This window comes from Phialemonium atrogriseum, assembly GCF_030411735.1.
Source record: "Phialemonium atrogriseum strain 8032-3 unplaced genomic scaffold QBC33scaffold_2, whole genome shotgun sequence".
Lineage (NCBI taxonomy): Eukaryota > Fungi > Ascomycota > Sordariomycetes > Cephalothecales > Cephalothecaceae > Phialemonium > Phialemonium atrogriseum.
Genome location: NW_026848139.1, coordinates 1,818,114 through 1,842,309, shown reverse-complemented (window position 1 = coordinate 1,842,309; position 24,196 = coordinate 1,818,114). Strand labels below are relative to the sequence as shown.

The following is a 24,196-nucleotide window of genomic DNA, read 5'->3' as shown; positions in this document are numbered from 1 at the left end:
TCCAGTTCATGGCTCGATACACAAGTACGATCTACGAGGAAGGGGGCGACATTCTCTATTATTCCCTGGGATGCAAGAGGGCTACCCGTGCAAATGATCCAACCACAAGAGTCCCTTTCCTCCGACGAGTCTTATCCCAACTCCTCTTGTCGAGCACAAATCACCCCAAAAAAGATATCCATCCTCTCCTCCCCCTAACGCTTCTTCTGATAAAGGCACTCATACCCCTCGTCCAGCAACGCATCCTTCGGGTCGCACATCCCATCCAGCGACTCAAGGTACCCACGGAACCCACCCTTATCCCTGCGCATCCGCCCAAACTTCCGTCGCAGCATCCTTCCAATCTGCGCCCGAAACTGGTCCGCCGTCCCCGCCATGCCAAACACGCGCAGCGCATAGAAAACCCCAATCATGCCCTCGACATCTCCCGCGAACGGCACGGCGTGCGGCGTCCCGTCGCGCACGTGGTCCACCATGCCGTCGACGACGCGGTGCACGGCGTCGGCGCGCAGGCGCGCGACGGGCAGGTTGCGGAGGTTATGGTCGAAGAGGACCAGGTCGCCGCGGGTGGTGGTGCGCACCCAGTAGCCGCGCAGCTTCGGGGCGAGGTGGAGGACGAGCTTGAGCGGGACGTCGGGCTTGAGGATCTGGATCTTGCCGTCCGGGCCGCGGACGGCGATGGAGCCGTAGTCTCTGGTTAGGAGCTCGTGGCGCTTGGGGTTGGGCAGGCCGCGGATGCGGCCGGTTAGGGTCACTTCTCTGGTGGAACAGACTGATGAGGGGGGGGTTGACTTGGTGGAAGTCATGGTGGAAGACATCGTGGAAGACATCGTGGAAGACATCGTGGAAGACGTGGTGGATGACATCGTGGAAGATTGGTGGTTTATCGTCGAGATGATCCGTTAAGTTGTTGATGAGGCCTAGCTGTGAGATGTAGTGGTTTGCTTAAGCTTAAGAGTGTCGATGGTGTTGATTCCGGGTAGCTAGACGTTGGGGACTGGGGATTCTGCACCAATTTATACCCGAATATCCAAGGTAGGTTTCAGACAGAATAGTATTGACGGAACTCTCTTGAAGTTGTGGGACTAAAATAGAAGATGGTAGATTGTCCTCAGGACAACCTACAAAGCAATGTGCCTGCCGGTGAAGTTGAAATCGAACAATGCCCCTACCTACACGAGGTCAATGGGGCCGAGTCCTTTACGTTCAATTTGAATGGCCTAGCGCGGCTGTCAATGGACAACCTGTGGTTTCTTCACAACCCTTTGTCTTGGTCTCGTGGCATGTTTGTTCAAGACGTTGTGGTTTTATTAGGTTCTTTATGTTGGCATGGTGAATATACATAGTTGACTGAAAACCCACTCTGCAACAGAATCAAGTACGTAGAATACCTTCATTCCCTTGATGGTTGATCACATTGATCATCATTCGCCCCTTCCAAACAAGTGATTAACGCAGCCAAATTTTCCAGTTGATGCCAGAGTACTCTAGTGGTATATATCGACACGGCAGCGATTTTATAAGCATGTTTAGACATATAATTTTGAACAATGGCCTCTAGATCAATGCAACCTGTGGGATTAAGTACCAGAGTTTCAGGAGGATTCCATCTGCCCAAATAATGTACCTGATATCGCCCTGCTGAGCAATTGTTTGTAGCAAACAGTTGTATCACTACCAACCCAAACTGAACAAGGGAGCTTGTGTGATTTTACAAGCCTGTTAGGCAGGCTCGTGGCGAGAGATCGTCTATTCCGTACACCCGAGAGCCCGGTGGACAATGCCTGCCCCTCCTGGCTCTTGAACGGGGAGTCCCTAGTCTACTATGTGCTCGGTTCGACGCTCAGACTAAGCGTGAACGACACCTCGTTAGGCTGATCAGAGCTTCGCCCCAGCCTCTCCAGCCAGGTGCTCATCGAACCACTGGACAGCCTGCACGAACGCCTGCTCCTTGGCCCAGCGGTGGGCCCGGATGCTCAGGTCGCACCTGACAGCGAAGCCGTGCGTGACACCCGAAAAGAGGTTGATCTGGTAGGGATGGCCAACCTTCTGGAGGATCTCCTCCGACTTGTGTCGCTTCTCGGCGGGGAAGATGCTGTCCGTCTCGGCCGCCGAGATGGAGAGCGGGCCCGTGATGGCCTCGAGCTCCTCCTCGTCGACGAAGGACGGATGGGCGACATAGCCCACATCGATTCCGGACTTGTAGTGGCGGACGACGTACTGGTGTGCGGGGGTAAGAAGAAGAAGAAGAGTCAGCCCTTTTGCCAGCCCCTGGGGGAAAGTGGGGAGGGGGGTGTTTTTACCTTTCCACCAAAGCAGTATCTTCAGGTAGGGTTAGGGTTAAGATTAGCAGAAACTTCGCCGAGCAGGTGTTGGTCATGTGGGATCCCGTACCCTACGGCGCCAATCTTCTTCGCGCCCTGGCTCTTCAGCTCCTGGATGCCGGCCTCGACGATGGGGTCGACGGCCTCCTTGGTATGGGGGTTCTTCCCGTCGGAGCCCTGGGTGAGCCACTTCATGAAGTCGAAGTTTTTGGGCATATCGAGCTCGATTGGGTCGCCATTGAGGACGTCAATTATGAGAGTGCGGTAGCCATTGGCGGCGAGCTGGTCGGCAATGAGCTGGCTGTTCTGCCAGATGCCAAAAACGTCGGGAATGAACAGGATGGCGACGTCTTTGTGCTCCTTGTCGGCAGGGGGGACGGCAAGATAGCCATCCCACTTGCTGGCGACTTTGAGCGACTTGCCTGTTGGCTGGCCTCTGGAAACGGGCGGTCAGCAAACTTGTTGGCGGCGAGTTTGTCTTCTCCGAAGGCAATTGAACGGTGCAGTGCAATTGGCTCGTGGAGCTTGCGGGCGGGATACTCACTCATGCCTGACGCCGACGGTGCAGCATTTTCCTGGAGGGTTCGAGGCCATGGTGGTATTTATTGCTCGAGAGGTTGGCGATTCAAGGGAGATCTTCCTATGCTATTTTTCTGGTGCGAGGTTAGAAAGATTGTCGAATGGGTTTTCGTAGTTCTGGAGCTGGGATGGGCCTTGAAGTTTATACAACGACCTGAAGCCCCTGCCGGTGCCCCTCTCTGCCCCTCCCCCCCTCCGTCCAAAGCCCCACTAGGGAGCAACCTATTAGGTACCCGTAGGTACCGTAGTCGGTAATATCCATTGGTCATCCATTATTATTGGTCACATTAATCAGCAGGATCCTTCCACAATCCCATGTTTTCCACGGTTTTCTCTTTCCGCATTCCATTTTCCGCCCACTTTCAGCTTTCCGGTTTGCCGATCTGCAGGGACAGCACTTTCTGGTAGACCCTGAATAGCGAAGGCCGCGCCATCATGGGCGCCAGGCGCGGAAAGGCCTCCGCCACCGAGCCTGTACGGACTAACTTGTAGCCAACCCGCTCATACCACTTGCCCAACCTCTCCTTGAGCGGGTGCGTCCAGCCATCTCCAACCAGCAGCTCCAGCTGCATGACGCCACCACCACGCTTTCTGATGCTGTCTTCGGCAAATCGCAACAGGTCCCGCCCGATGCCGGAGCCACGAAACGCCGGGTCACACACCAGCAGCCCAAACTCGCCCGTCCGAGCGTCGAGGAGCAGCGTGCGGACGCAGCCCATTATATCGGGTGGCTCGGAGGACGGCGGCTGCGAGGGGGAGTTTGGCTGTCGCCATGCAATAGCAAGCTCGCCGGCCCGGATGTACTGGCGGACCTCGTCGGTTGATGTGCGGACGAAGCCATCGCTCCAGAAACCACCCTCCTCCGTCGCGTAGGCGGTGTTGATCAGGCCAGTTAAACGGGCAACAATTGCTTCGTCCTCTGCGGTCGATGCCGGCGCGAAGGCGATCTCGCGCTTTCCTCCGGGGGCATCCCTGGCTTGGGCTTTGAGTGACTGCTGTACTTTGGCCAGATCCTCGCTACCGAGGCTCCCGCCGGTCGGGAGACCCGTTGCCATCGGTTACCGCCTGGATTTTTGTTAAAGATAGACTGGGTTTGCGATTGACTCAATTGACCATAGGAAGAAGAAAGATGTCCAAAGTGGCTGCAGGCGTTACCTACTCCGTAATCCGGTGGTGCCTAATCACTGTGCACGCTGCCCCTGTGGCAATTATTCCGTAGCCTGTCACCGCGTCCCGTGACAGCGGGGCCAGCTAATGCATTCCCTGCTTGAAGAACACATGGAGGGTTGAATCAACCGCACATGCCATGCGAGGCTGAGTGCTGATCTAAATCCCAACTTGTCCTTTCTGAGCGCCACAACCGAGCTCACATTCCCGCACGCAGCCTTACATCAATGCGATGGTCTGATTTTGTCCCCCGAGTCGAGTCGAGCCGAGCCGAGTCCCACTGCGGAGTTAGATGGAGGGAATCGCGAACGACGATGGCCAGGAAGCTGGCCTTCCTCCAATGCCGGCCTCTACCTCGACCAACGCAATGCAGACCTCCAGAGCGCAATTGCCGAAGATGGCAGCTATGAATGGGATTGAAGGCCGACCCGGTGCCTATCTTCCATCGCCATTACTGACTCCCACCGATCAATCGCCGAACCCTTCGCCGCCGCCTCCCGATTCGCCTTCGATGCAAGAGAACAACACCATGGGAAATGGCCAAGCCGCGAGCTTGAGCATGGATGCATATGGAGACGGCACTAGGAAGACACGGAGTCGATCGGGAACAAAGACCAGGGCGGGTGAAGGAGTTCGACGATTATCAGCCTCTCAGATGCAGGAGCTGACTGCGGCACCGGATTCTCTGCCCATTGCTTCTATTTCCGACCACCCACCTCCCCAACGGCAACAGCCTTTGTCCGCCGGTTTCGCCGAGACGATCTGTCGTCAGCCAATCCAACCGACTGGGCGGGATCGTACCGATACCGTATCTTCAGATGGGGCAAACCCGCGAGCGACTCGCCCTCCACGGCCGAGAATACCATTGCGAACTCTCTCTACTCCTCCCACAGGTCGGCGGAAGTCGACCAGTCAGCCCCCGACCGATCCATCCGCCAAGCGCCGAAACTCGGCCAACCATACACCCCATCCTCCTCCTCTAAATCTTGCGGCCCGCGGCAGCCTTCCTCCCGCCACAGCCCAGATGGCTGCCCGTGCTAGACCTGACGCGAACGACCCCCCGCCGCCGCCGTCTCCCATACCGCCCACCATCCCGCTCCCTCCCATGTCCATACCCACCGTGCTCCAGCTGGAACTGGCCGCGCAACGGCCCAGTCCACTGTACATCCACCATTCCTACGCGAGCGATCTGCCGTACGAGTCGAGCGCGATCAAATTTGAACGCCTGAAGAATTTCCTACTACTTCCCTCGTACTTCGAGAGAACCATGAACTTTGGCGTGTTGGCTTGCTTGGATGCATGGCTCTGGACCTTTACCATCCTGCCAATGCGCTTCTTCGGCGCGCTGGGCGTCTTGGTTCGGTGGTGGGGGTATCTAATCCGCAAGGAGGTTCACTGGCTACTTGTTTTTGTGTGGTCCGGGCTCGGCAGACTGTGGACGAGGACTCGGCGCGGCAGACACTCTTCGAGAAGAGCCAGCAACGTCTCGGCTGGGAGCAGCGCCACCGAGGAATCCCGAAGCCGAAGCAGGTCGCATGGGGCTTTTGCCAACGGTACTGGATTTGCCGCCGCTGGTAATGGCCCCGATGGACAGACTCGGCATCGAATGGATAACGCGAGACTGAACAACGGCAATGGCGAGACCCGTGGGCCCAAGAAGCAAGCCTCCAAGTCGCAGCAATCCGCGTTCCGACACCGACGGACAAAGTCTGTACCATCGACTTTGTCCTCGGTTCACAAGGCCGACCTCCTTCAGGGGGCTGTCATCATTTGCAGCTCTATATTCCTCATGAATCTCGACGCCAGTAGAATGTATCACTTCATCCGCGCGCAGTCAGCGATGAAGCTATACGTCATCTATAACGTCCTCGAAGTCAGCGACCGGCTTCTCTCTGCCCTCGGCCAGGACATCTTCGAGTGTCTGTTCAGCTCCGAGACTCTGTCCCGCAACAGCTCCGGCCGTTCCAAGATCCTCCTCCCGTTTGGCATGTTCCTGCTCTCACTGACATACAACACGTTGCATTCGGTCGTCCTGTTCTATCAGGTCACCACTCTCAACGTTGCTGTCAACTCGTACTCGAATGCCCTGCTCACCCTTCTCATCTCGAACCAGTTCGTCGAGATTAAGAGCAGCGTGTTCAAGCGGTTCGAGAAGGAAAACACCTTCCAACTCACGTGCGCCGACATCGTCGAGCGCTTCCAGATGTGGATCATGCTCCTCATCATCGGCATGCGCAACGTCGTCGAGGTCGGCGGTCTTTCCGTACCAGGCGCTGGAACCGAGACGGGCGGCGATGACCCAACGAGCAGAGTCCCCCTGCACTCAGCCTCAGTCCTCCCAGCCAGCTTCACCATCGTGCCCTCGTGGCTCCTTTCCGGGGAGGTCTTATCGCCCTTCCTGATTGTCATCGGCAGCGAGATGATTGTCGACTGGATCAAGCACGCCTACATCAACAAGTTCAACAACATCAGACCTACACTATACAGTCGAATCCTTGACATCCTGTCCAAGGATTATTACACCAGCGTAAGTCATTTCCGTCTTCTCCCCCTCCTTATCCCCTCCAAACCGTTCCTAACCCCATCCCTCGCAGGCCTTCGCCGCCCCATCGCTCACCCGCCGTCTGGGACTCCCGCTCATCCCGCTCTCATGCCTCTTCATCCGCGCCTCAGTCCAGACCTACAACATGTTCCTAGCCACCCACCTCCCGGCCCCTCCCCTACCATCCACCCAGACCTCCCTCTCCGTCGGTTCGACCCCCACGCCGTCATCCTCCTCCCCCGCCGTCGTCTCGGCCCTCGACCGCCTCGACACCATCATCCGCTCCGCCCTCGGCCGCGCCGTCCACGGCGACCCACAGCAGCAGCACCACCACGACCACCACCACCCCAGCAACGGCACCGGCACCGTCGGCACCGGCAGCATCCTGCCGGCCTGGGCGCGCTGGACCAGTGACGACGCCGTGGCGGCCGTCACCATGGTGGTGGTCTTCCTGCTCGTGTTCCTCGCCCTGCTCGTCGTCAAGCTCGTCCTCGGCATGGCGCTGCTGCGGTACTCGCGCGACCGGTATGCGCGCATGAAGGTGCGCGAGCACGCTGTGGCCCAGGGCCGCGAGCCCCCCTTGCCGTCGGACGAGGCGAGGGGGAAGCGGGTCGGCGGGCACGGGGAGGTGGAGACGGGGGAGGAGCGGCGGAGGTGGATCTACGCCGAGGACGCTGAGGGGCTGAGGAAGGCGAGGGCGAAGGAGCGGAGGGCCGAGAGGGGGCCTGAGAGGGAGAGAGATATTGATAAGATTGTGAGGTATGAGATGGTTGCTAAGAGGATTTGGTAGGCTGGTAGTGCTTGCTGCTTTTAGCGGGTTTGCTGGGGGTGGATGTGTGTTTTTATGTTTGTAGTATTGCTTCCTGCCAGGCATTTACGAGGTGTTGTTTATTTATTTTCTTAGTCGGTTTAACAGGTTATGACTACCTGCTTACAACCTAGCCTTATACGTTAGATGGGGGTTGATAAGTCGATTCACGCATTTACAGAGTATCGCCGGGACCTTTTCTTGCCTCTGTGGTTGACTAGAGGTATGATGGTTAACAAAGAGCTTGATATACCGAGCTGGCGATGTACGCTGGCATGTTGTTCACGGTTTGGCCTGCTGACTTGGCGATAAACTATTGGGTACTATGGCTTATCCGGAACGGCACAAATCGATCCAGTTGTCCATGTGTTATTTATCTGCTCCGAGAGTTGTGCCTATCTAACTGTCTCATGGCGGATCGTACGTGGTCCTCCTGCAGTAGACAAGTAACCAATCTCGGGCTAGCGGCAAACTCATACTCCCCCATTCTGAGCACCAGATAGCTGACTCTGCAGACCCCTTTTCCCGACCTGCATCGCCCTCTCCAGCTCGCGCTCCTCGTCACGCAGGCTGGCCCTCCCGTGCAGCAGCTTCTTCTCCTGCCTCCTCTTCTCCTCGGCGACGGCCCGCTCGCGCTCCTGCAGCGCCCTCTCCCTCCTCGCGCGCTCCTCGCGCGCCCGAGCCGCCGCCTCGTCCTCGGCCGCCTCGGCCTCCTCCGGCGGCGGGCCCAGCGTCTGCAGGTACGCCTCGACGATGGGGTCCCGGACCGCGGGGTCCAGGGAGGCGTAGCGGATGTCGACGAGGAGGCGCGTCGGGAGATGCGACGGGTTGGTCCGGTTGTTGAGCTCCGACAGGGGCACCGACTCGAGCAGCGCCTTGAGGTCGGCCTTCAGCGTGGGCTGCGGCTGCTTGAGGCGGTTGATGTGTTCTCTGTACCACTTCTCCCTGTCCTTGTCGGAGAGCGAGGTGTCCTTCATCGGGGTTTCCTTCTTGTACTTCCTCCTGAACTCGGGCCAGTAGAGCTTCGGCGTAGCCCGCTCCTGTAGGAAGGCCATGTAGGCTATGCGCGGGTCCTTCTTCCCCTCCTTGGCGCGCAGCTCCTTCAGCTGCTTCATCTTGTCCCGCGACCATTCCTCCCAGGCCTCTTTACGCGCCTTCATCGTGCCGAGGACCGAGTAGCGCGCATCGTCAAAGACCTTGCCCTCCTCAATCAGCTTCTCCCACGGACTGTAGGGGTTGATGCCAAAGTCGTTGAGGAGGTCCTTAAACAGCTCCCTGGCATCCTCGTCGGACAGCGGCAGTCCCTGCTCGCCCTCAGCCCAATCCTCCGCGCCTTCCTCCTCGTACTGCTCGCCCATCGCCTGCAGCTGCGCCGCAATGTCCGCCTCGGTGAACTCGACGACGGCCTCCTCGTCCTCACCGGGCTCCCCCGTCCGCTGCCGCTTCGCCGCATTCCCGTCCTCCTCGTCCCCCTCGTCGTCGGTGACCTCCACCTCCTCATATTCGTCGCTATCGTAAGCAGGCCCCTGCTCCCCCGCGGTAGCCTTCTCCACGACACCACCATCACCAGTAGTAGTCGTAGTCCCAGGGCCCGCGTCCGCAGCCCCCTTGTCCTCCCCCTCGTCCTCGCTCCCAAGCCCCTCGGCCTTGCGCCGTATGCGCTCCCGATCCAGCTCCAGGATCCCCAGCTTCAGCCTGTCGGGTATGCGCCAGTAGCTCGCGTTTCGGGCCGGGTTATGGGCGAACCGCCGCCCGTACCGCGTGTACACCAGTAGCCAGGGCTCGCAGCCGGGGATCGCAACCTTGGCCCGCGGCCTGTCCGTCGGCTGCGGCCGGGGGCGACCACCACCACCAGCTCCTCGCCCGTCGGGGGCCCGGCGCGCCGCCGGCGGTCCGCTGGCGTACTGGGCCATGAAGGCGTTCGCGGTGGCCGGGTCGGATAGGTTGATGGCCGGGGCGGCGGCCTGGTGCTGCAGGAAGCTGGTGGTGGGGTCTGTCGGCGGGGGCGCGCCTGGCCGCCGGTAGGTCGACTGGCCGGTCGAGGCATTGTGGTAGTAGGTGTGGCCGGTCGGGGCCTTGTGCTCGGTCCAGCCTGCAGGGAGGGCGGCCGGGGAGAGACCTGGCGAGGGGGTGTATGTCGACTTGAGCATTGCCGTCGAGAGCTGGTCTGCAAGAGTGGGTGGGGAGGGCTTGAAATGCCTGCACACGTTAGAGGGATATGCACGATGAGACCTTGGAGAAAAATAGGTATGCAGGTCCAGTCGTGTTTTTGGCTGGCTGGTCGGGTTTTCTCTCCATGCTGCTTGACAGCTGACGGCAGTTGGTACAGGTATGCGCTCCAGCTTCCAGCCGGCACCGGGTTATGATTTATCCTTCCAACCTTCAATGAACCTCCAGCTTCATTCCTCCCTCAGGCATAGGATGAATGCGTCAGGTGCGGCCAGTTAGAAGTCCATTAATCTTCAGCAAGCACTGGACTGCTTACTTTGTGGCTTTGCGAAGTAACCTTTCTTCAAGGCTTTCCTGGGGGATCCTTGGGTCGTAGCCTCAGCCAGATTGGGGTTCCTTTGTTTGTTTTCTCCAGCACATCACACCTCCTCGTCCTCATTCGTTTGCGTCCCTCCCTCCAGCTTATGCCCAGCACAAGGTACCTAACAAGGAGGAGCACAGTCCTTGGGGGAATCACACCGCATTTGGGAAGCCGTGAAAGAAGGATAAGCCAACGGTTGAGCAAGAACAACAGCTACCTATTCGCATACTAAAGAGACAATTACACATGCAACAAATGGATCGCTCTAGGCCCACACTCTCCGAACACGGTGTTTGGAGAAACGGGCTGATTCTGGCTCAGTTTGCCGAATCCCCAACAGAACCAATATCGCTGCCACCTGCACTTCCGGATCCCTTGTCGCCCCCATCAGCCGCCCCCCTAGTCCTTCTCTCATCCCAGTCCTCAAGCAGGACGGTCGAGCGAAGGACCCGGAAAACCTTGTCATAGTCCATTGCCGGGGTAGTAGCGTTACGGCTATGGCCGCGTTTAACCAGCATGGGGCTCACAACGAAAGCAACCTTGGGCGGGTCTTTGGGCAAGGGGCCGCTCATTTTGTCGGTCCAGTGCTGCTCCATGTACACCGAGTTGTAGTCAAAGTGCTGTCGTGAATCGTCGAGACCGTTGGCCATGACAAGCTTGAAGACCTCTCTCGCTTGCTCCAGCTCCCGCCTCAGTATGGCGGCATACTTCAGGATTTGAAAAGCGGAGTTCTTGGCCGCCTTGCCATTGGTATCCTCGTTTATGAACGGTCTGAATCGTTTCAAGATGACATCCTCTGCGAGTCGCTCCTTCTCTGCAAACGTCTCGCGCGTGTCCTCGTGATTGAAGTCCCCAGGCTTCCAAACTTCTTGGACGATGTGGAAGGCCAACCGGGCGCGTGACTCGTGGAACTTGGCGACCACCGAGTTGTAGTCTGAGTTGCTTCTCATCACGTAGCCTGAAGAACCAGTCAGCTTAGCCTTTGTTGAAAAGTCTGGGGAAATGGGGTTCCTTTCCCCGCTCACCTTCGACTTCGTTGCAGAGACGGTTGAAATCCTTCCCCACACGCCCGACCCAGACGGCAGACTCGGCCTCGAAAAATTCGGCAATCACCGTGTGCCAGATGGCAGCCTCGAAAATCGGCCTGTGTAGGACCCAGTGCGTGAGGTAGTAGGCGAAATCTGGAGTCACCGGCTTTACGATGTCGTATTTCGCCGAATTTGCCTTCTCACTCGACTTGGCGCCAGGACAGAAGCCGGCAAGTACCCTTATGTTGCCACCGATGGAATCAATAACCTTCTCGATGACACCTACGAGCGCCGGCGGCTTCCAGTAGCAGATGTCCAAAGTATCACACATGGGTGCCATAATGACATCCATGATCGTATTCAGCTTTTTCAACTTGGTGTCGGAGTCTTCCTCGCTGGCGAAGACCGAGGTGATTGTCTCAACCAGGTATTGCTTGTTGTACCTTGCAATCCATTGGTCGAAGGCGTCTTTTCCTACTTCGCGAATGTCTTCAAAGAGCGGCATCCCCGCGCTCTGGCCCTCGGGGCCGGCTGCGGAGCTGCCACTCTCTTCACCGAGGAGGTCCCAGGGGCCCTCGCGAATGCGATCCCATATGGGGTGCTTATAGAAGGCGTGCGTATCTCCCTGTTCGGCGGGCGGATCGGTAGAGTCACTTGCGCGATCGGCTGTGGCGAGGTTCTCCTCTGCCACTTTGGGCGGCGTTCCGTGCTCGGACTGGCGAGGTGAGACCACCGATGGCGGCATCTCAGGCTGCGAGACAGCCGGAACCTCGTCAGCTGTTGGGGAGATAGCTTGGGGGGCGGTTTCAGCCTAGGAGGCTCGCTCCTTCATCTTGGCGCTGCGGCTCCTGGTCATTGGCCGAGAGTATCCAGACATGAGGAACGGCGGAATGAAAAGTTGGAAAAATGATGTGCTGGCGTGGAGAATAGCGGGTACTCGTGAAGGGATGTAGGAAGAGAGAGATTGAGAGGGCGGGAGGAGGAGAGAGGAGAGAGCGAGAGGGGGAGAGAGAAGAGACGGACAGACGGAGACAGTGGGAGAAAGAGGGAGATGGGGCGGGATTGGTAATCTCGGAAAGTTCGAGACATGGAAATGTGACAAGACATGGCCTGGTCCGACATCCTCCGGGTTGGACAAAGAATTTACATGCGTAGCGTGAGTTGGGAAGTGTGAAGGGGTGGGACCAGACCAACGAATACGGGACCAGGCAACTGTCTTCCTCCCCATACGCCGTCCCAACCGATCGTCATCCTACGGAGTTCGCCGGGTTCCAGCATTTGGTCCAAGGAAGAGCTGGGGGCCGGAAACGGGCCCTTCAAACGCAGTTGGTGGAGCCAAGAAGAGGCTTGCCCGCCACACTGGTGATACGTCCTGACAGACCTGGCACCGTTGACCGCTCCCGCTGGGTTTAGAGCCATCCTGCCAACACTTTCCCTGATAAGTCCAGACCAGGCTGTAGTTGACTGATCATATGGAGCTGCAAGCTCCATGAGGGTCAAAGGTTGGTCCCCATCTGGGAACTTGCCTCTTGCGTCACGATCCTTGGCCATATGTCAGCTCCCCATGGCGGTCAGAGAATCCTAATTTATTTTCGACCTGCGCCTTGCGTTTCTGGTGCCTTTTCTGCTTCTTCAGGGGCCAGGGCTGTTGCGCTCCAAGATGGCCTCAGTCAGTCTCTCTGCCTTGTGTCAATCAAGGCACTCGCCCAGCCCCGTCTACATATAATTGCACCCCTCCCCGTCACGCTTTTGGCAACGGATCCGCACTTTCGGGATCCTCCCAACTCTCCTGGGCCCTCCATCTCGGTCTCTCTTATGCATCATTCCCCCATCCACGATCCATCGCCTGCCGAGAAGTGCCAGACCCGAGCAATATGGCGACGCAAACCGGGACGCCGTCTCACCACATCGTCATTGGCGTGGATATGGGGACCACGTAAGGGCAACTCTATTTCTTGGATCCCTTTCACATCGCATTTCATTCCCGCTGGCTCGCTAGACTTCCCAACTCATGATATTCTCGCTTGAGAAGAGCGCCAGGCTGACCGTCTTCTTCCTACTTTAGCTATTCCGGAATCGCCTAGGTGGCGGTCAAGAACTCACCAGACCAGAACCTCGCGAGGTCTCTTGGGGACATTGCGACTGTGAGCGACTGGCCCATTAACCCACGCAAAATAGACCATTTGCACCCTTTCAAGGTGAAATCGGCCGTCTACTTCGGCGACCAACCGGGTCAAGGTATCTCCTGGGGCTCCAATGTCCCCGACGTATCTCCCGACAGTCCGAGGAAACCCATTGAATTCTTCAAGCTCCTATTCCTTCCGACGGGCATGGTCACCCCCAAGATCCAGAACTGCGAGTACTTCCGTGACGCCGCCAGTATGGCCAGATTGTGTAACAGGCAGCCAGAAGAAGTTGCTGCCGGCTTCTTGCAATGTGTTTGGGACCACGCTCGCCGACACATCGTCAACCATGTCAGTCAGGATCACAAACGGGTTACGAATCCGACGTTCCATTTCGTCATTACTCTCCCAGCCGGCTGGCCGAAGGAAGCTCAGCGCTCAATGCTACGGGCGCTTCGATTTGGAATGTCACTCGACTCCTATCCGGGACGCACTGTTTCCTTGATCACGGAAGCCGATGCAGCAGCACTGCATGTCGCCGCTAACTTCGCCAGATCCAGCAATCAGATCCCTTGGGTGGTATGTTTTATATTCCGAACTAAGAACTACCACTGACGTTCAACGTAGGTGGGCGATGCATTCACCATCGTTGATACAGGTGGTGCGACCGTGGTATGTTTCGTGCTCCCCCTCCTCCCCCGCACGATAATTATATAATTATTGGTCGCCGTCCCGGCTTCTAACTCGAATCGAAAGTACCTTGTGACATATCGTGTCAAGAACATTGATCCAATCGAGATTGACCAGTGCACATGGCCAACTGGTCAGTCTCCATCAAGCTTCCCCTCCTTCACCCTTCTGCTAACCGGGCCTAGCCATCCTCGCTGGAGGTGTCTTTGTGGACGATGCTTTCGTCGCGGCGCTCCGGCGCAAGGCAACCGAGGTCTTTCCGTCCGAGCCCCCATTGAGTCGCCACGAAGTTGCAGAAATCTCCAGTTCGCAGCTTTCGCTCGATCTGAGGTTGCTACTCGACCGGCATTCAAGCATCACCGTGAATCTCCCAGCTCGCTTCGACCGTGCTGCCGGTTCCGCCGCTGGCGAAGGCAGAGCCAATATCGCAACGATCGATTTCACCCGGTATTAAGTCCCCCACCCTCCGTCATCAAATGTTTCATACTGACGTTTAGTAGAGGAGACCTGGAAGATATTTTCCTTGCCTCCGGGATCCGCCAAATCAGCCAGGCTGTTGCGTCGCAAGCAAACAAAGCCAACGCCACCTTCAATACTACTGTCAAGGCAGGTCTACGCCCAAATAGTCTCAACGAAGAGGCCCCATTTCCACTAAACATCTGCCAGTTCGTATATCTGGTGGGGGGCTACGCTCAGTATGACTATCTCCTGGAATGGCTGCAACACGAGCATGGAGAAGCCCGCAGCGTGATTCGACAGGACGCTGAGACGGGGTGAGTCACAGAGTTATTCACAGGAAGAGCGTCTTGCCGTACCTGGGGATTCTGACTTTGGGTTATTAGCTTCCTTGCCACCGTCCGAGGCGCGGTAGTCCATGGCCTCAACAGCCTAAGCTGCTCGATGAACTCTGCCACTGCTGTGGGGGCAACTGTCCTCTATCCGGAGAGTCGAGCCAGCTTCGGCATCTGTGCCGAGGTTCAGGCACTGCCCTGGGTTCAGCCTCTCCAGCCCAAGATGATGTGGATCCTGGATATGATAGGCAACTGCTCCTTCCGATGACACCTCGCCGGATCGCGGCTAACTTTGTGATAGGGAGACTCTGCTATCAATTCCCCTCGGACCGGCACGTTCACAGCTATGCTCAGCAAGAGCAACGCAGTCGTCAATGTCAAGATATACGCCTGCAGCGTCGAGCCTCGCCCTACCTACAAAACGCCCAGTGTCGTAGAGTTCACCACGCTCTCCATTGCGGTGGACCTGGACAAGCTCGGCGACTTGACATGCGACCAGGCCCGGGACGGCACGACTTTATACCGACTGCCCATCATCATCTCCATTTGCCTTCTCCTAGCCGACCGCTTGATGATCAATGCCTCACACAGGGGTCAACCCCTCATCGCGCCCCTGACGGCTTCCAATGTTGGGTTATAGCCGACAACCCCTAGCTGGGTACAATTCTCAAGTTTGGGTCCGAGGTTGGGACTGTGCTGTACATCAGGTGTTCGCTTTCCTACCGATTTGTATTTCCTTCTCAACAAACAAAAAGACAAAGAGAGAAAAAAAATGCCGTTTGCTAGCCCCTCCAGTCCGTTTATATTCTCTTGAACCACTTGCCAGAGAGTTAAAATACACTCCCTCTAAATTTCGATTTCCAAAAAAATGAAAACCGCGTGCATTCTTGTGTCCTTTGATGCCATGTCTGACTAGAGAAGAATCTTACCTGACGTTGCTTTTCTACATGCCCCTCTCTGTATTAGAAAGTAAGAGCAATCGCCACCACGCCGCATCTCTAGCTGTCACCTCGTGCTCTGTTTGTTATCTCTACGTGGTGTTCCGTGATCAGCCACTTTTTTCCCACACATTGTTTCCCAAACACTCGAATCCTCGCCAGTATTCCCTTGTGCTCGACATCCCTTTGTCTTGCCTCCCTCCCCGGCCCATTGTGTGAGATTTCTTTGACAGGAACACGGAGCAAAGGGAATTGTCCTGGGAAATAATACATGAAATTATCCTTCAACAGTTCCCCCATGGTCAAGTATATAAGTCTCCCATACGGCAGGTATATGTCCCGACATCCCAGGCTTCCTAACGCTCCACAGTCAACACTCCAAACCAGACCTCCTCCATCCCGAAAAGCAAACAAAGAAAACCCCAAGAAAATGCCTTCTCAAGCCGCCCCCCCAACCAACCACCCCCCTCTTCCGGCCCCCACCACCGCCAAAATCATCCTCATCGCCCTCGCAGGCCTCGCCCTCAGCCTCGCCCTCACCACACTCATCTTCTTCGTCGCTCGTCGTCTCTCCCGCCACGCAGGTGACAACAACGGCGACGACGACCTGGAGGGGGGACGCGGGCGGCGGCGGTGTCGCGAGGAAGAGGCCCGACGCCGTCCGGCCGTCACCACCGTCGCCGGCGAGCGCTTTGTGCGGCAGCACGTGGTAGGAGGTGTGCGTCGGCAGGGAGGGGGAGAGGGGGGGTTCGTGGTCGGGGTCGGAGGAGGTGGTGGTGGTGGTGGTGATGAGGGCGCGGGTGTGGGTGCAGCTGTTAGTCGGAAGCTGTGTTGATGGATTACGGTTGGTTAGGCTGGGAGAGGTAAGTTTGTAGGAGTTGTTCCTAGCACGGCTTTGTCGGTCGGGGACTTTGATATTGGTGGGTAGATCTCGAAGTTTTGAATTATCAGCTCCGATTTCTCTAAGAGAGCACTTCAGAGTCAATCATGCAAAATTGTAAGGTCAACATTGAAAGTGTCTCGCAATTCCAACACCGTTCTTTAACCAGCCAAAAGGGGTATGGGGAGGTATGCCTGGGAAAGCACCCCAAATAGACTTGGCAGACTATAATGCATCATTCAACGTCCAAAATCGAGAATAGCACCATGATATTTGCTTTCATTTTCAACTCCCCCACTGTGACCACCTTGATTATTGCTGGTTCCCTCTGAGGCACAATACGCGTGTATGGGGCCAAACCCCATCTAATGCGTCGGGGTAAGGACTTCGGTATGGGTTATCATGTATCTGTCCCTACCAAGCCAAGGGTAGAAATCTTGCCAAAAGCCAGGTTTGTCGGGTATCAGGCAGGCTATCACATCTGTCCGCGGCTTCAACCTACAGGCAGTGTGCATGCAACACTCCCAGAATCCGAGTAGGTCAAATGCAATATACCGTCAGACAAAACTCAGAATCTAATTATTACACGCTGACAACCCAATCTGCAACACCATCACAGACTGCCCCATCATCCACCATGCAAAAGAAAAGAGCCGCTGATACACAACCACGCTCTCCCCCAGGTTCCAGCCCGGCCATTTCGACACATTTTACTGCCCATACCCTCGTCACATTCGCTGCCATACCATAGCAGCGGCGCATCCCCGTCCAAAGCACGGATGACCCTGTTCCCGTAACCCATGAGCCCCTCCCTCCCTCCTCGCTCGGGGAGAGAGCCAGACAGATGAAGCCCCCTCGTACCCCCATTACATAATAATCCAATCTAATCGGCAGTTCCTCTATCGTTTCCGGGATGCGCAAGCACTCGCCGACTACAGAGAAACCTCTTGCATCTCGATATCTAGAGAGGCGTGGCTGAAGCCGGGCGGCCTGTCCGGGGGTGTGTCGGCAGACCAGATCTCCGGTCCCCAGCTTATGCAAAGTAGCTCTTCCAAAGTACGCCCTCCAGGGCCTCCAACTGCTCTGTTGTGAAATACTGTCGCGGAACATTAGTCAGCGGCTGCTTTAGTGTCTTACACGGGGTGGGAAGGGGAATGGGGAGAATCAAAAAACGGAGACGTGGGGCTGTTGAATGAAAAATATTAGGGAGGCGGGAGCACAAACCTTCTGGTCGGCACTCCAGCTATCCTGCCTCGTCTTCTTGAATTCAGAGAGTATCCCCTTGGTCGCCTTGCCCACCACCCCGCGGTCGCTGGCGGCCCTCGTGGCCAGGTTCGCGAGCACCTCGGGCATCCACCGGGGCGGCGGCGTCGCGTAGGGGAACGCCTCGACCAGCGCGCCGAGCCCGAGCACCGCGGCGTGCCGCCGCACGATTTGCTTCTGCGTGTCGACGGGCGTGTCCGTGCCCGGCAGCTTCCTCTTGGGCATCGGGTTCGCCCGCAGCTGGTCCTCGAACCGCGCCTTGAGCGCCTCGATCATCGGGTTGCGGATGGCCGCCGGCGAGCAGCGGATCATGCCCGCCAGCGTCGCCCGCGCGCAGTCGCGCACCTCGAGCTGCGGGTCCGACAGCATGTCGCCGACGGCCTCGAAGAGCTGCTCGCGCTGCCGCGGGCCCGTGAGGAAGATGCGCCGGAAGTACATGACCTGCATGTTGACCAGGGCGCGCAGCCGCTGGTGCCACGACGACGACGACCGGCCGATGCGGATGAGGGCCGACATGAAGGCGTCGTCTTCGCCGTCGCGGAAGGGTATGTTAGACATTTGACGGTAGACGTGGTAGGCAAGCTTCATGAGTGAGGGATCCTCCTTGACATCCATCATGTGCAGGAGTTGGTCTATGATGGGGTCTGGGAAGAAGGGGGCGAGCTGTGTGCACTCCTGCGAGCTGATCATGCTGTCGAGCCAGATGAGGACTGTCTTAGACCCAGACGTGTAGCTCGACGGCGTTTGCTGTCCCGGCGGCCGTTCCTTGCGCCACTCCTCCAGGCGCGAGAAGACCTCCTTGATGGTGGCCACGAATTCATCCGTCGGCTTGTACGGCCGGAGACCAATCGAGGAGTCGGCCTTGTTCTGCTCGAGCAGCGTGGAGACGTTCGGGAAGCTCTCGTGGTAACGAGTGCGGTAGATGGTGGCAATGGTTCGGCCGATAGACTCCCGGACCGACTTGTATGGATGGTCAATGTGGGCGAGGAAGTCGTTGAGGATCGGCTGTTCATTGCGGAAGTGCCAGCCTGCATCGTTGATCAGGATCTCGAGCAGCTGCACCTTGGATGACTCCTTGAAGGCGGCGTTCGATGTTACGTCGAGCCGGAACGCCGAAAGAGCCTGCATGAATTCCTTGGAGCGCCGGGGATCTTTGGTGTCGACGGTGAGATGGAGACACGTCATCCAGTACGACAGGTTGTCCGGGGTCAGCTCGTCGGCGATGACCTTGAGCACCATGGGGGCGGCAAAGGCCCACACCTGGTCCCGGAACTCGCGGGGGTCGTCCGACGTGCCCGACAACAGAGCTCCCAGGATCTCGGCAGTGGCACGATGTTGGTGCTTGTCGCTGCCGTCGCCGTAGACCTCCTTCACCAGCTCCTTGATATCGTCGAACGTGGCAGCCGTCTTGCCGTAGTTCATGAGATCGAAGACGTGCATGAGCAGGATGACGTTCTGCATCCGGAAGCGGTCCGCACTAGACTCCCTAGGCTCCTGTTTCAAGTAATCAAAGTGCTGTTTGAACCATTCCTTTGTCAGGACCTTGCCGATCTGCTCCCGGACAGCCGTCTCGACGTCATCGTAATCCAAGAACGGGACGGGCTTGGCTTTGGCCGCCAGGAACTCCTTGCCCCAGACCAGCCAACCGGGGAAGTCGTTGTCGACGAAGTACTCGGCATCGCCGAGCTTCTCGAACGAGCCGAGGTATCGCTCGGTCCATCGGGGATCGTCAGTCGGGACCTTGACCTTGACCGTATTGTCGTCCTTGTCAAGCTCGAGGAGATAGTCCTTGTACGAGTGGCCGTAGACAGCGCGCATGTCGATGCTGGTGAAGAGACTCGAGAAGGCCGCCTGGAAGTTACCCCGGAGGCCCGGATGGGGGTCGTTGGTTCCATTGACAATAAGGTCAACGAATGGGGCCGGGGCCAAGGTTGTGAATCTTACGCTCATGTTAGTGGCGAAGATGATGCATCGATTCGCTATCTTCCAGTGGGAAACCCTGGCGCGCTCCGTGAGCTCGATTCCGAGTGCCGCCTTCTTGTCCTCGACCTTTGTCCGTCGTCCCTTGATGAAGAGGTGCCGGGTCTCGATGGCCTTCGAGCAGTCCTCGGGAGGCTTTATCGTGTCCACAATGTCTTGGTCCACGAGCACCATGCGCTCGAGGGGTCTGCCAAAGTCAAGCAGATAGACGAGCGCCTGCGAGCCAATGTCCTGGATAGACTGCTTGTCGATGCCGGCCGAGTCTATGTACATGCGCATGAAGTTCGGGGCGAACCGCCAATCGCGCATCAGGGTCTTCAGGAGCGTCGAGAAGATCAGGGTATACATGGAGCCCTTGATGCGATCGTGGTCGTTAGCATCGAGCGCTTGGCGGAACTTGTCCAGGAGGACGGGGATGACGAGCGTCCGTCCGCCGATCAGGACTTTGAGGGACGAGTCCTGGGCTCCCTGGGCGACGCGCCGCACGTCGGCGTACGGGGAAACGCATGACTCAGCCAGGTCGAGTAGGAGCCGCCTGTCAAGCTCGCTCTTCTTCCGGTAGGTAGCGTTGTACTTAACGCGCTGTAGTTGGTATGCGTCGGCGCGTTTGATGAGTAGGGGCCGAGGATAGGCCTTCCGCAGGCCGCTAATCTTGAACGGCGAGACATCGGCCCTGTAGAGTCGGATCAAGCGCTCCAGGGGGTGGGCAGACCGCTCGATGCCGACGTCGGTGATCCAGGTCCGGTAGGTGGCGTAGAGGGAGGTGAAACATGCTACATCGTCCTCCTGGTTCGCGCTCAGGAACGAGTGTGTCCGCGAGAGGAGATGCCCGACTCCTTCGCGGAGGTTGTGGATCCGAGAGTAGATGGGGCTCTGCGGGTCGAGCAGATAACCCGCGGGATAGTGGAACTGGCGCCTGAGCTCCTCGTCGTCTGCTACCTCGGCGAGGGGGTCATCGTCTTCCTCTAAGACGGCATCACCATCCACATCCATGCTATCGTCGCCATTCACACAGTCGTCCGACTCCCCCGATGCCCTCTTAGGGTCGAACAGAGTCGCCGCGCCGGATATGACAAGCCGGATTGCCGTCAGACTCCTAGATAGCTCGTCGGACCACTCCTTGTTCTTGCCCTTCCGGCTCACCGGAGGATCATCGCTCATAAGCTGCTCCAGCCTCTGCGAGGCAGAATAGACCTCGCTCTCGAAGAGCTGGAAAGCAAAATGCATCTCTTCTGACGAAGGACGGTGCCACCGTATGGTCAGCTCGGCCGGGGCGGTGGTGCGGCCCCAGTCGTCAATGTCCAGACCCCGCTCAATGAGCTCCGGCTCGTAGAGAGCGTTGTCGATGGGGTAGGTGTGCGTCAGATTGAGCAGGAGGTGGTGGATATAATTTGAGATGTGAATGGTAGGCAGCCCGCGGCACTTCTCCTGCATGTAGCGGGCAATGCCGAGCAGCTCTTCCCTGTACCTCAGCACCTCGCCGCCAACATGGACCACGCACATGCTCAGTATGCTCACATGCCACACCAGCGCCCTATCACGAGGCAACAGCTCTGTGCCACTACTGCGATCGGATGCCGCGCCGTTGTAGTCGATCTCGTTGCGGATGCTGACAATCAGCATGGGGATGAAGACCTTGAGCGCCTTCTCGGGGTTGACCTTGCAAAGAGCATTGCAGATCCACGCCATGGCATCCCGGGCCTGGTGGACAACGTGCGAGGACACGAAGGTCGCAAGCTTGTCGAGCGTCATGTCGAACAGCTCCGGGGACAAGGTCGCGAACAGCGGGGTCAGCGCCGCAGGGAGGGTGTTGATGACGTTCTCTTCTGGAGAGCTCGTGCGCACATGCGAGGGATCTGGCAGGTTCTCCAAGAGGGTGAAGACCTTGCCCAGGAGGGCCAGGACGAACTCGCTAAAGCCGGCCGTCGACGAGCGCAGGACCTGGGCCTCGTCCTCGTCGGACAGTTCGCTTTTGTAATCGATGGCGACATCCTGACCTCCTCGCTCCATGCGCTCCATCTCGCCCTGGACCCACTGCATCGCCAGACTGGTATCCTGGACGGCGCTGTGCTCCTTTATGAGCGGCACAAACGGGATGCTGTAAGCAATGCTCTGGATCAAGTTGAGCGTGTGCTGCGTCTTTCCCAGGTCATTCGCATCGATGCCAGGGAGTGCCAACGCCAGCAACGCCGTGATGTGGCACCGGAATCCCTTCTGCTTGGACATGATATTGGCAATCATTTGCAGTCCACATAGGCTGGAAGTGGTGCGGTGGACCTCCACCAGGCCCTGCAAGCTGGGATAGAAGCGCTGCAATGCGCCCGGAAGCATGAGATCCGGTTCGAGGAAGGTGAGGCCCTGCAGGGTTGAGTAGTAATAGTTGGCCACCTTGGAGCTCTTAGCGAAGAGGCCCATGAAGGTGACTTCCCTGAGGGCAAGGACGAAGCGCTTCTTCAGCTCGGCGTTGATGCGTCGCTCTGGCGGCGTTTCGAGTTCGCCGCTCTGCTCGCGGTTCCAGCGCGACACAAAGAGGTCGGTCAAGTAATAGGTCAGCTGGGCCAGGAAACTGGTCCAGTTTCCTTGGTTCGAGGGATGGAAAAAGGTATCAATCGATTCCATTAAACCCTCTAGACCGGACATGATTGAACGCTCCTCGTTGAAGCAAAGGGGCGATACCGAGTGAACAATCCACCGAGCTATCATATAGGGGATGGGGTACTTCCTCTTGTCTTTATCCAGGAAGATACCAACGCCTCGAGAACTATCGAGGGACGAGTAAGGAGATGCGCCTTGCCCAACAGGGATGTCTGTCAACCTCAGGATGGCAGTAAAGATGAGGTCCGACTGCTCCTTGGTGAAGATGCCATGCTCCGTGAAGGGGACATGAGTACACTGCAGGAAGTCTTTGGCCATGCGCGAAAACATGTCAATGAAGCAGACATCGAAGGTTCTCGACCTCGTCATTAAAGACCACAGGTGGAAAAAGGTAGGGACAAAGTCTGATGGTTGGGATTGAGGCTCGGCCAGAGGTGCTGCAGTCGTGGGAATCATGACGTTCAGGGCGCCGACGACGATGTAGGCGTTGGTCAAGTCCCCCGTACTGAAGTAAGGAAGGAACTCGTCAAGCATTTGCCGTCTCTCCGAAGGGTCGAAGTAAGTGTTGGCGTGCAGGCAGAGCTTCAAGAGGAACTTCTGAGACTTCCTCCTGCTCCCCTGGTGCGCCGCCATTTCGGATGGGAGAACCAGCCCCTTGAACTCTTTCCACAATGGCCTCCAGTCGAGAGTCAAGTCCTCGCCGGGTTTCAGGTAGTGTTTTTTCCTAGAGCGCGGTGCGGCTCGTCAGTCCACGGTACCGAGGCCAAAATAAAATAGGATGGAGAGGAGATTGTCGCGTGTTTACCTAGTCAACGTGATCATCATCCTCGCAAACCGATCTGCGGTCGAACTATCCAGTCCCGGAGCCAGACAGAGGTGGTAATAGATCTTGGCAAGCCGGGCACGCAGCTCTCTCGTCATCTCGAACTTGAGATTCAGCCATCCCTGCAACTCACGCGTCCAGTGCAGAGCTCCTGGAGAGAAGTCTTCGGCCTTGAGCGCAGTGTATAGATTCTTGAGGATGCCGGCCAGCGCAGCATCGCGATGCGGCTCCTCCTCGACAGCGAAGGGCAAGAGGCGGAAGTAGCTAAACGTCCGCGGACGGTACCGCTTCTTGTCATTCTCATCCGAGGCATCGGACAAGGGCAGGTCCGGCGACGTCGCTCGGGAGATGGTATCGGCGGTCAGGATGTGGCTAGAGAGGAGCCGCGAAGCTGAAGCTGTGGTCGAGGCAGCGAAACGCGCGGTCGCAGCCGTGTGCGACTCGAGGGATTCGTCCATGGCGGCGTCACGATTCGGTCGTTATAGCCGGCAGCTCGGGGTGAGGGGAGATTCCAAGAGTATCCCGATCAGGGTGGCGTCTGCAGGTAGAAAGTTGAAGTCAGTGGCTAGCTATAACAAGATGCATGAGAGGGAGTGATGCCATGTTGCAGGTCGCGTGCAGCTGAATGCCAGGTCAGACCCAGGCGCGAGGCCCGTCCCGCTCCATGATTCAATGGCGGGAAAAGTGCTGGCCAAGACGACCGGAGACATGAATACGCACCGCAAGTCTCGAGATTGAGGATCCAGCGCCAGCAGGCAACGCGATAGGTGCAATACTATTGAAGATGGATAGGTATTAAGAGAACGAGGTATCCGTAATAGCTAGAATATTACAGCGTCGCCGCAGCAAAAACTCCCCGGCTCCTGACGAGTCGACGTCTGATCTTTCTTTTTTGGTTATCCAAATGCAAAGAAAAACAGGCGGGGATAATTATTTTGCAGTTTCAGCCTCTTGCCTCGTTGAGTGCGAGTCGGGGCGAGTGGAGATGCTGGTGCAGTTGTATGGATGCGGAAAGAGAGGTCGTACCTTCACGGCTGCACTCTCTGATGCACGCTTACCTCATCACTCGGCACCCGACCTAGTGGAACTGACCTCTCGCGGAACCCGGAAACGAGGCGCCACCAATGCACAGGCC

The 24,196-nt window shown here is 57.5% G+C and overlaps 9 protein-coding genes across 9 annotated transcripts; 3 read left to right on the top strand and 6 right to left on the bottom strand.

Moving 5' to 3' along the window:
- Window positions 1-86: 86 nt before the first annotated feature.
- QBC33DRAFT_592621 (uncharacterized protein) lies at window positions 87-894 on the bottom strand. Its single transcript, XM_060431688.1, has one exon. It carries the CDS (start codon window positions 864-866, stop codon window positions 195-197), a length of 672 nt encoding a protein of 223 aa, XP_060288111.1. The 5' UTR covers window positions 867-894; the 3' UTR covers window positions 87-194.
- Window positions 895-1,878: 984 nt separating this feature from the next.
- QBC33DRAFT_575680 (dienelactone hydrolase) lies at window positions 1,879-2,918 on the bottom strand (the record flags this gene model as incomplete). Its single annotated transcript, XM_060430850.1, has 4 exons — window positions 1,879-2,220; window positions 2,304-2,322; window positions 2,395-2,760; window positions 2,869-2,918. The coding sequence occupies 4 exons, from the start codon at window positions 2,916-2,918 to the stop codon at window positions 1,879-1,881; spliced, it is 777 nt and encodes a 258-aa protein (XP_060288110.1).
- Window positions 2,919-3,237: 319 nt separating this feature from the next.
- QBC33DRAFT_525134 (uncharacterized protein) lies at window positions 3,238-3,765 on the bottom strand. Its single transcript, XM_060426785.1, has one exon. The coding sequence runs from the start codon at window positions 3,620-3,622 to the stop codon at window positions 3,266-3,268; it is 357 nt and encodes a 118-aa protein (XP_060288109.1). The 5' UTR covers window positions 3,623-3,765; the 3' UTR covers window positions 3,238-3,265.
- Window positions 3,766-4,095: 330 nt separating this feature from the next.
- On the top strand, window positions 4,096-7,834 carry QBC33DRAFT_525130 (eukaryotic membrane protein family-domain-containing protein). The gene is made up of 2 exons (XM_060426784.1): window positions 4,096-6,597; window positions 6,665-7,834. Exons 1-2 carry the CDS (start codon window positions 4,363-4,365, stop codon window positions 7,400-7,402), a joined length of 2,973 nt encoding a protein of 990 aa, XP_060288108.1. The 5' UTR covers window positions 4,096-4,362; the 3' UTR covers window positions 7,403-7,834.
- Window positions 7,814-9,690, bottom strand: QBC33DRAFT_171033 (putative dna replication protein 4 protein). Its single transcript, XM_060422324.1, has one exon. It carries the CDS (start codon window positions 9,568-9,570, stop codon window positions 7,894-7,896), a length of 1,677 nt encoding a protein of 558 aa, XP_060288107.1. The 5' UTR covers window positions 9,571-9,690; the 3' UTR covers window positions 7,814-7,893.
- A 475-nt stretch (window positions 9,691-10,165) lies between these two features.
- On the bottom strand, window positions 10,166-12,026 carry QBC33DRAFT_525126 (uncharacterized protein). The gene is made up of 2 exons (XM_060426783.1): window positions 10,976-12,026; window positions 10,166-10,908 (listed from the first exon to the last, which is right to left on the bottom strand). The coding sequence occupies exons 1-2, from the start codon at window positions 11,721-11,723 to the stop codon at window positions 10,268-10,270; spliced, it is 1,389 nt and encodes a 462-aa protein (XP_060288106.1). The 5' UTR covers window positions 11,724-12,026; the 3' UTR covers window positions 10,166-10,267.
- An 826-nt stretch (window positions 12,027-12,852) lies between these two features.
- On the top strand, window positions 12,853-15,222 carry QBC33DRAFT_555050 (uncharacterized protein; the record flags this gene model as incomplete). The annotated part of the gene is made up of 8 exons (XM_060429589.1): window positions 12,853-12,897; window positions 13,063-13,680; window positions 13,729-13,773; window positions 13,858-13,924; window positions 13,977-14,238; window positions 14,292-14,564; window positions 14,634-14,784; window positions 14,884-15,222. 8 exons carry the CDS (start codon window positions 12,853-12,855, stop codon window positions 15,220-15,222), a joined length of 1,800 nt encoding a protein of 599 aa, XP_060288105.1.
- A 728-nt stretch (window positions 15,223-15,950) lies between these two features.
- On the top strand, window positions 15,951-16,486 carry QBC33DRAFT_511376 (uncharacterized protein; the record flags this gene model as incomplete). Its single annotated transcript, XM_060425838.1, has 3 exons — window positions 15,951-16,322; window positions 16,374-16,383; window positions 16,449-16,486. 3 exons carry the CDS (start codon window positions 15,951-15,953, stop codon window positions 16,484-16,486), a joined length of 420 nt encoding a protein of 139 aa, XP_060288104.1.
- Window positions 16,487-17,350: 864 nt separating this feature from the next.
- On the bottom strand, window positions 17,351-23,680 carry QBC33DRAFT_170946 (uncharacterized protein). The gene is made up of 3 exons (XM_060422323.1): window positions 23,044-23,680; window positions 17,625-22,962; window positions 17,351-17,496 (listed from the first exon to the last, which is right to left on the bottom strand). The coding sequence occupies exons 1-3, from the start codon at window positions 23,517-23,519 to the stop codon at window positions 17,434-17,436; spliced, it is 5,877 nt and encodes a 1,958-aa protein (XP_060288103.1). The 5' UTR covers window positions 23,520-23,680; the 3' UTR covers window positions 17,351-17,433.
- Window positions 23,681-24,196: the final 516 nt, after the last annotated feature.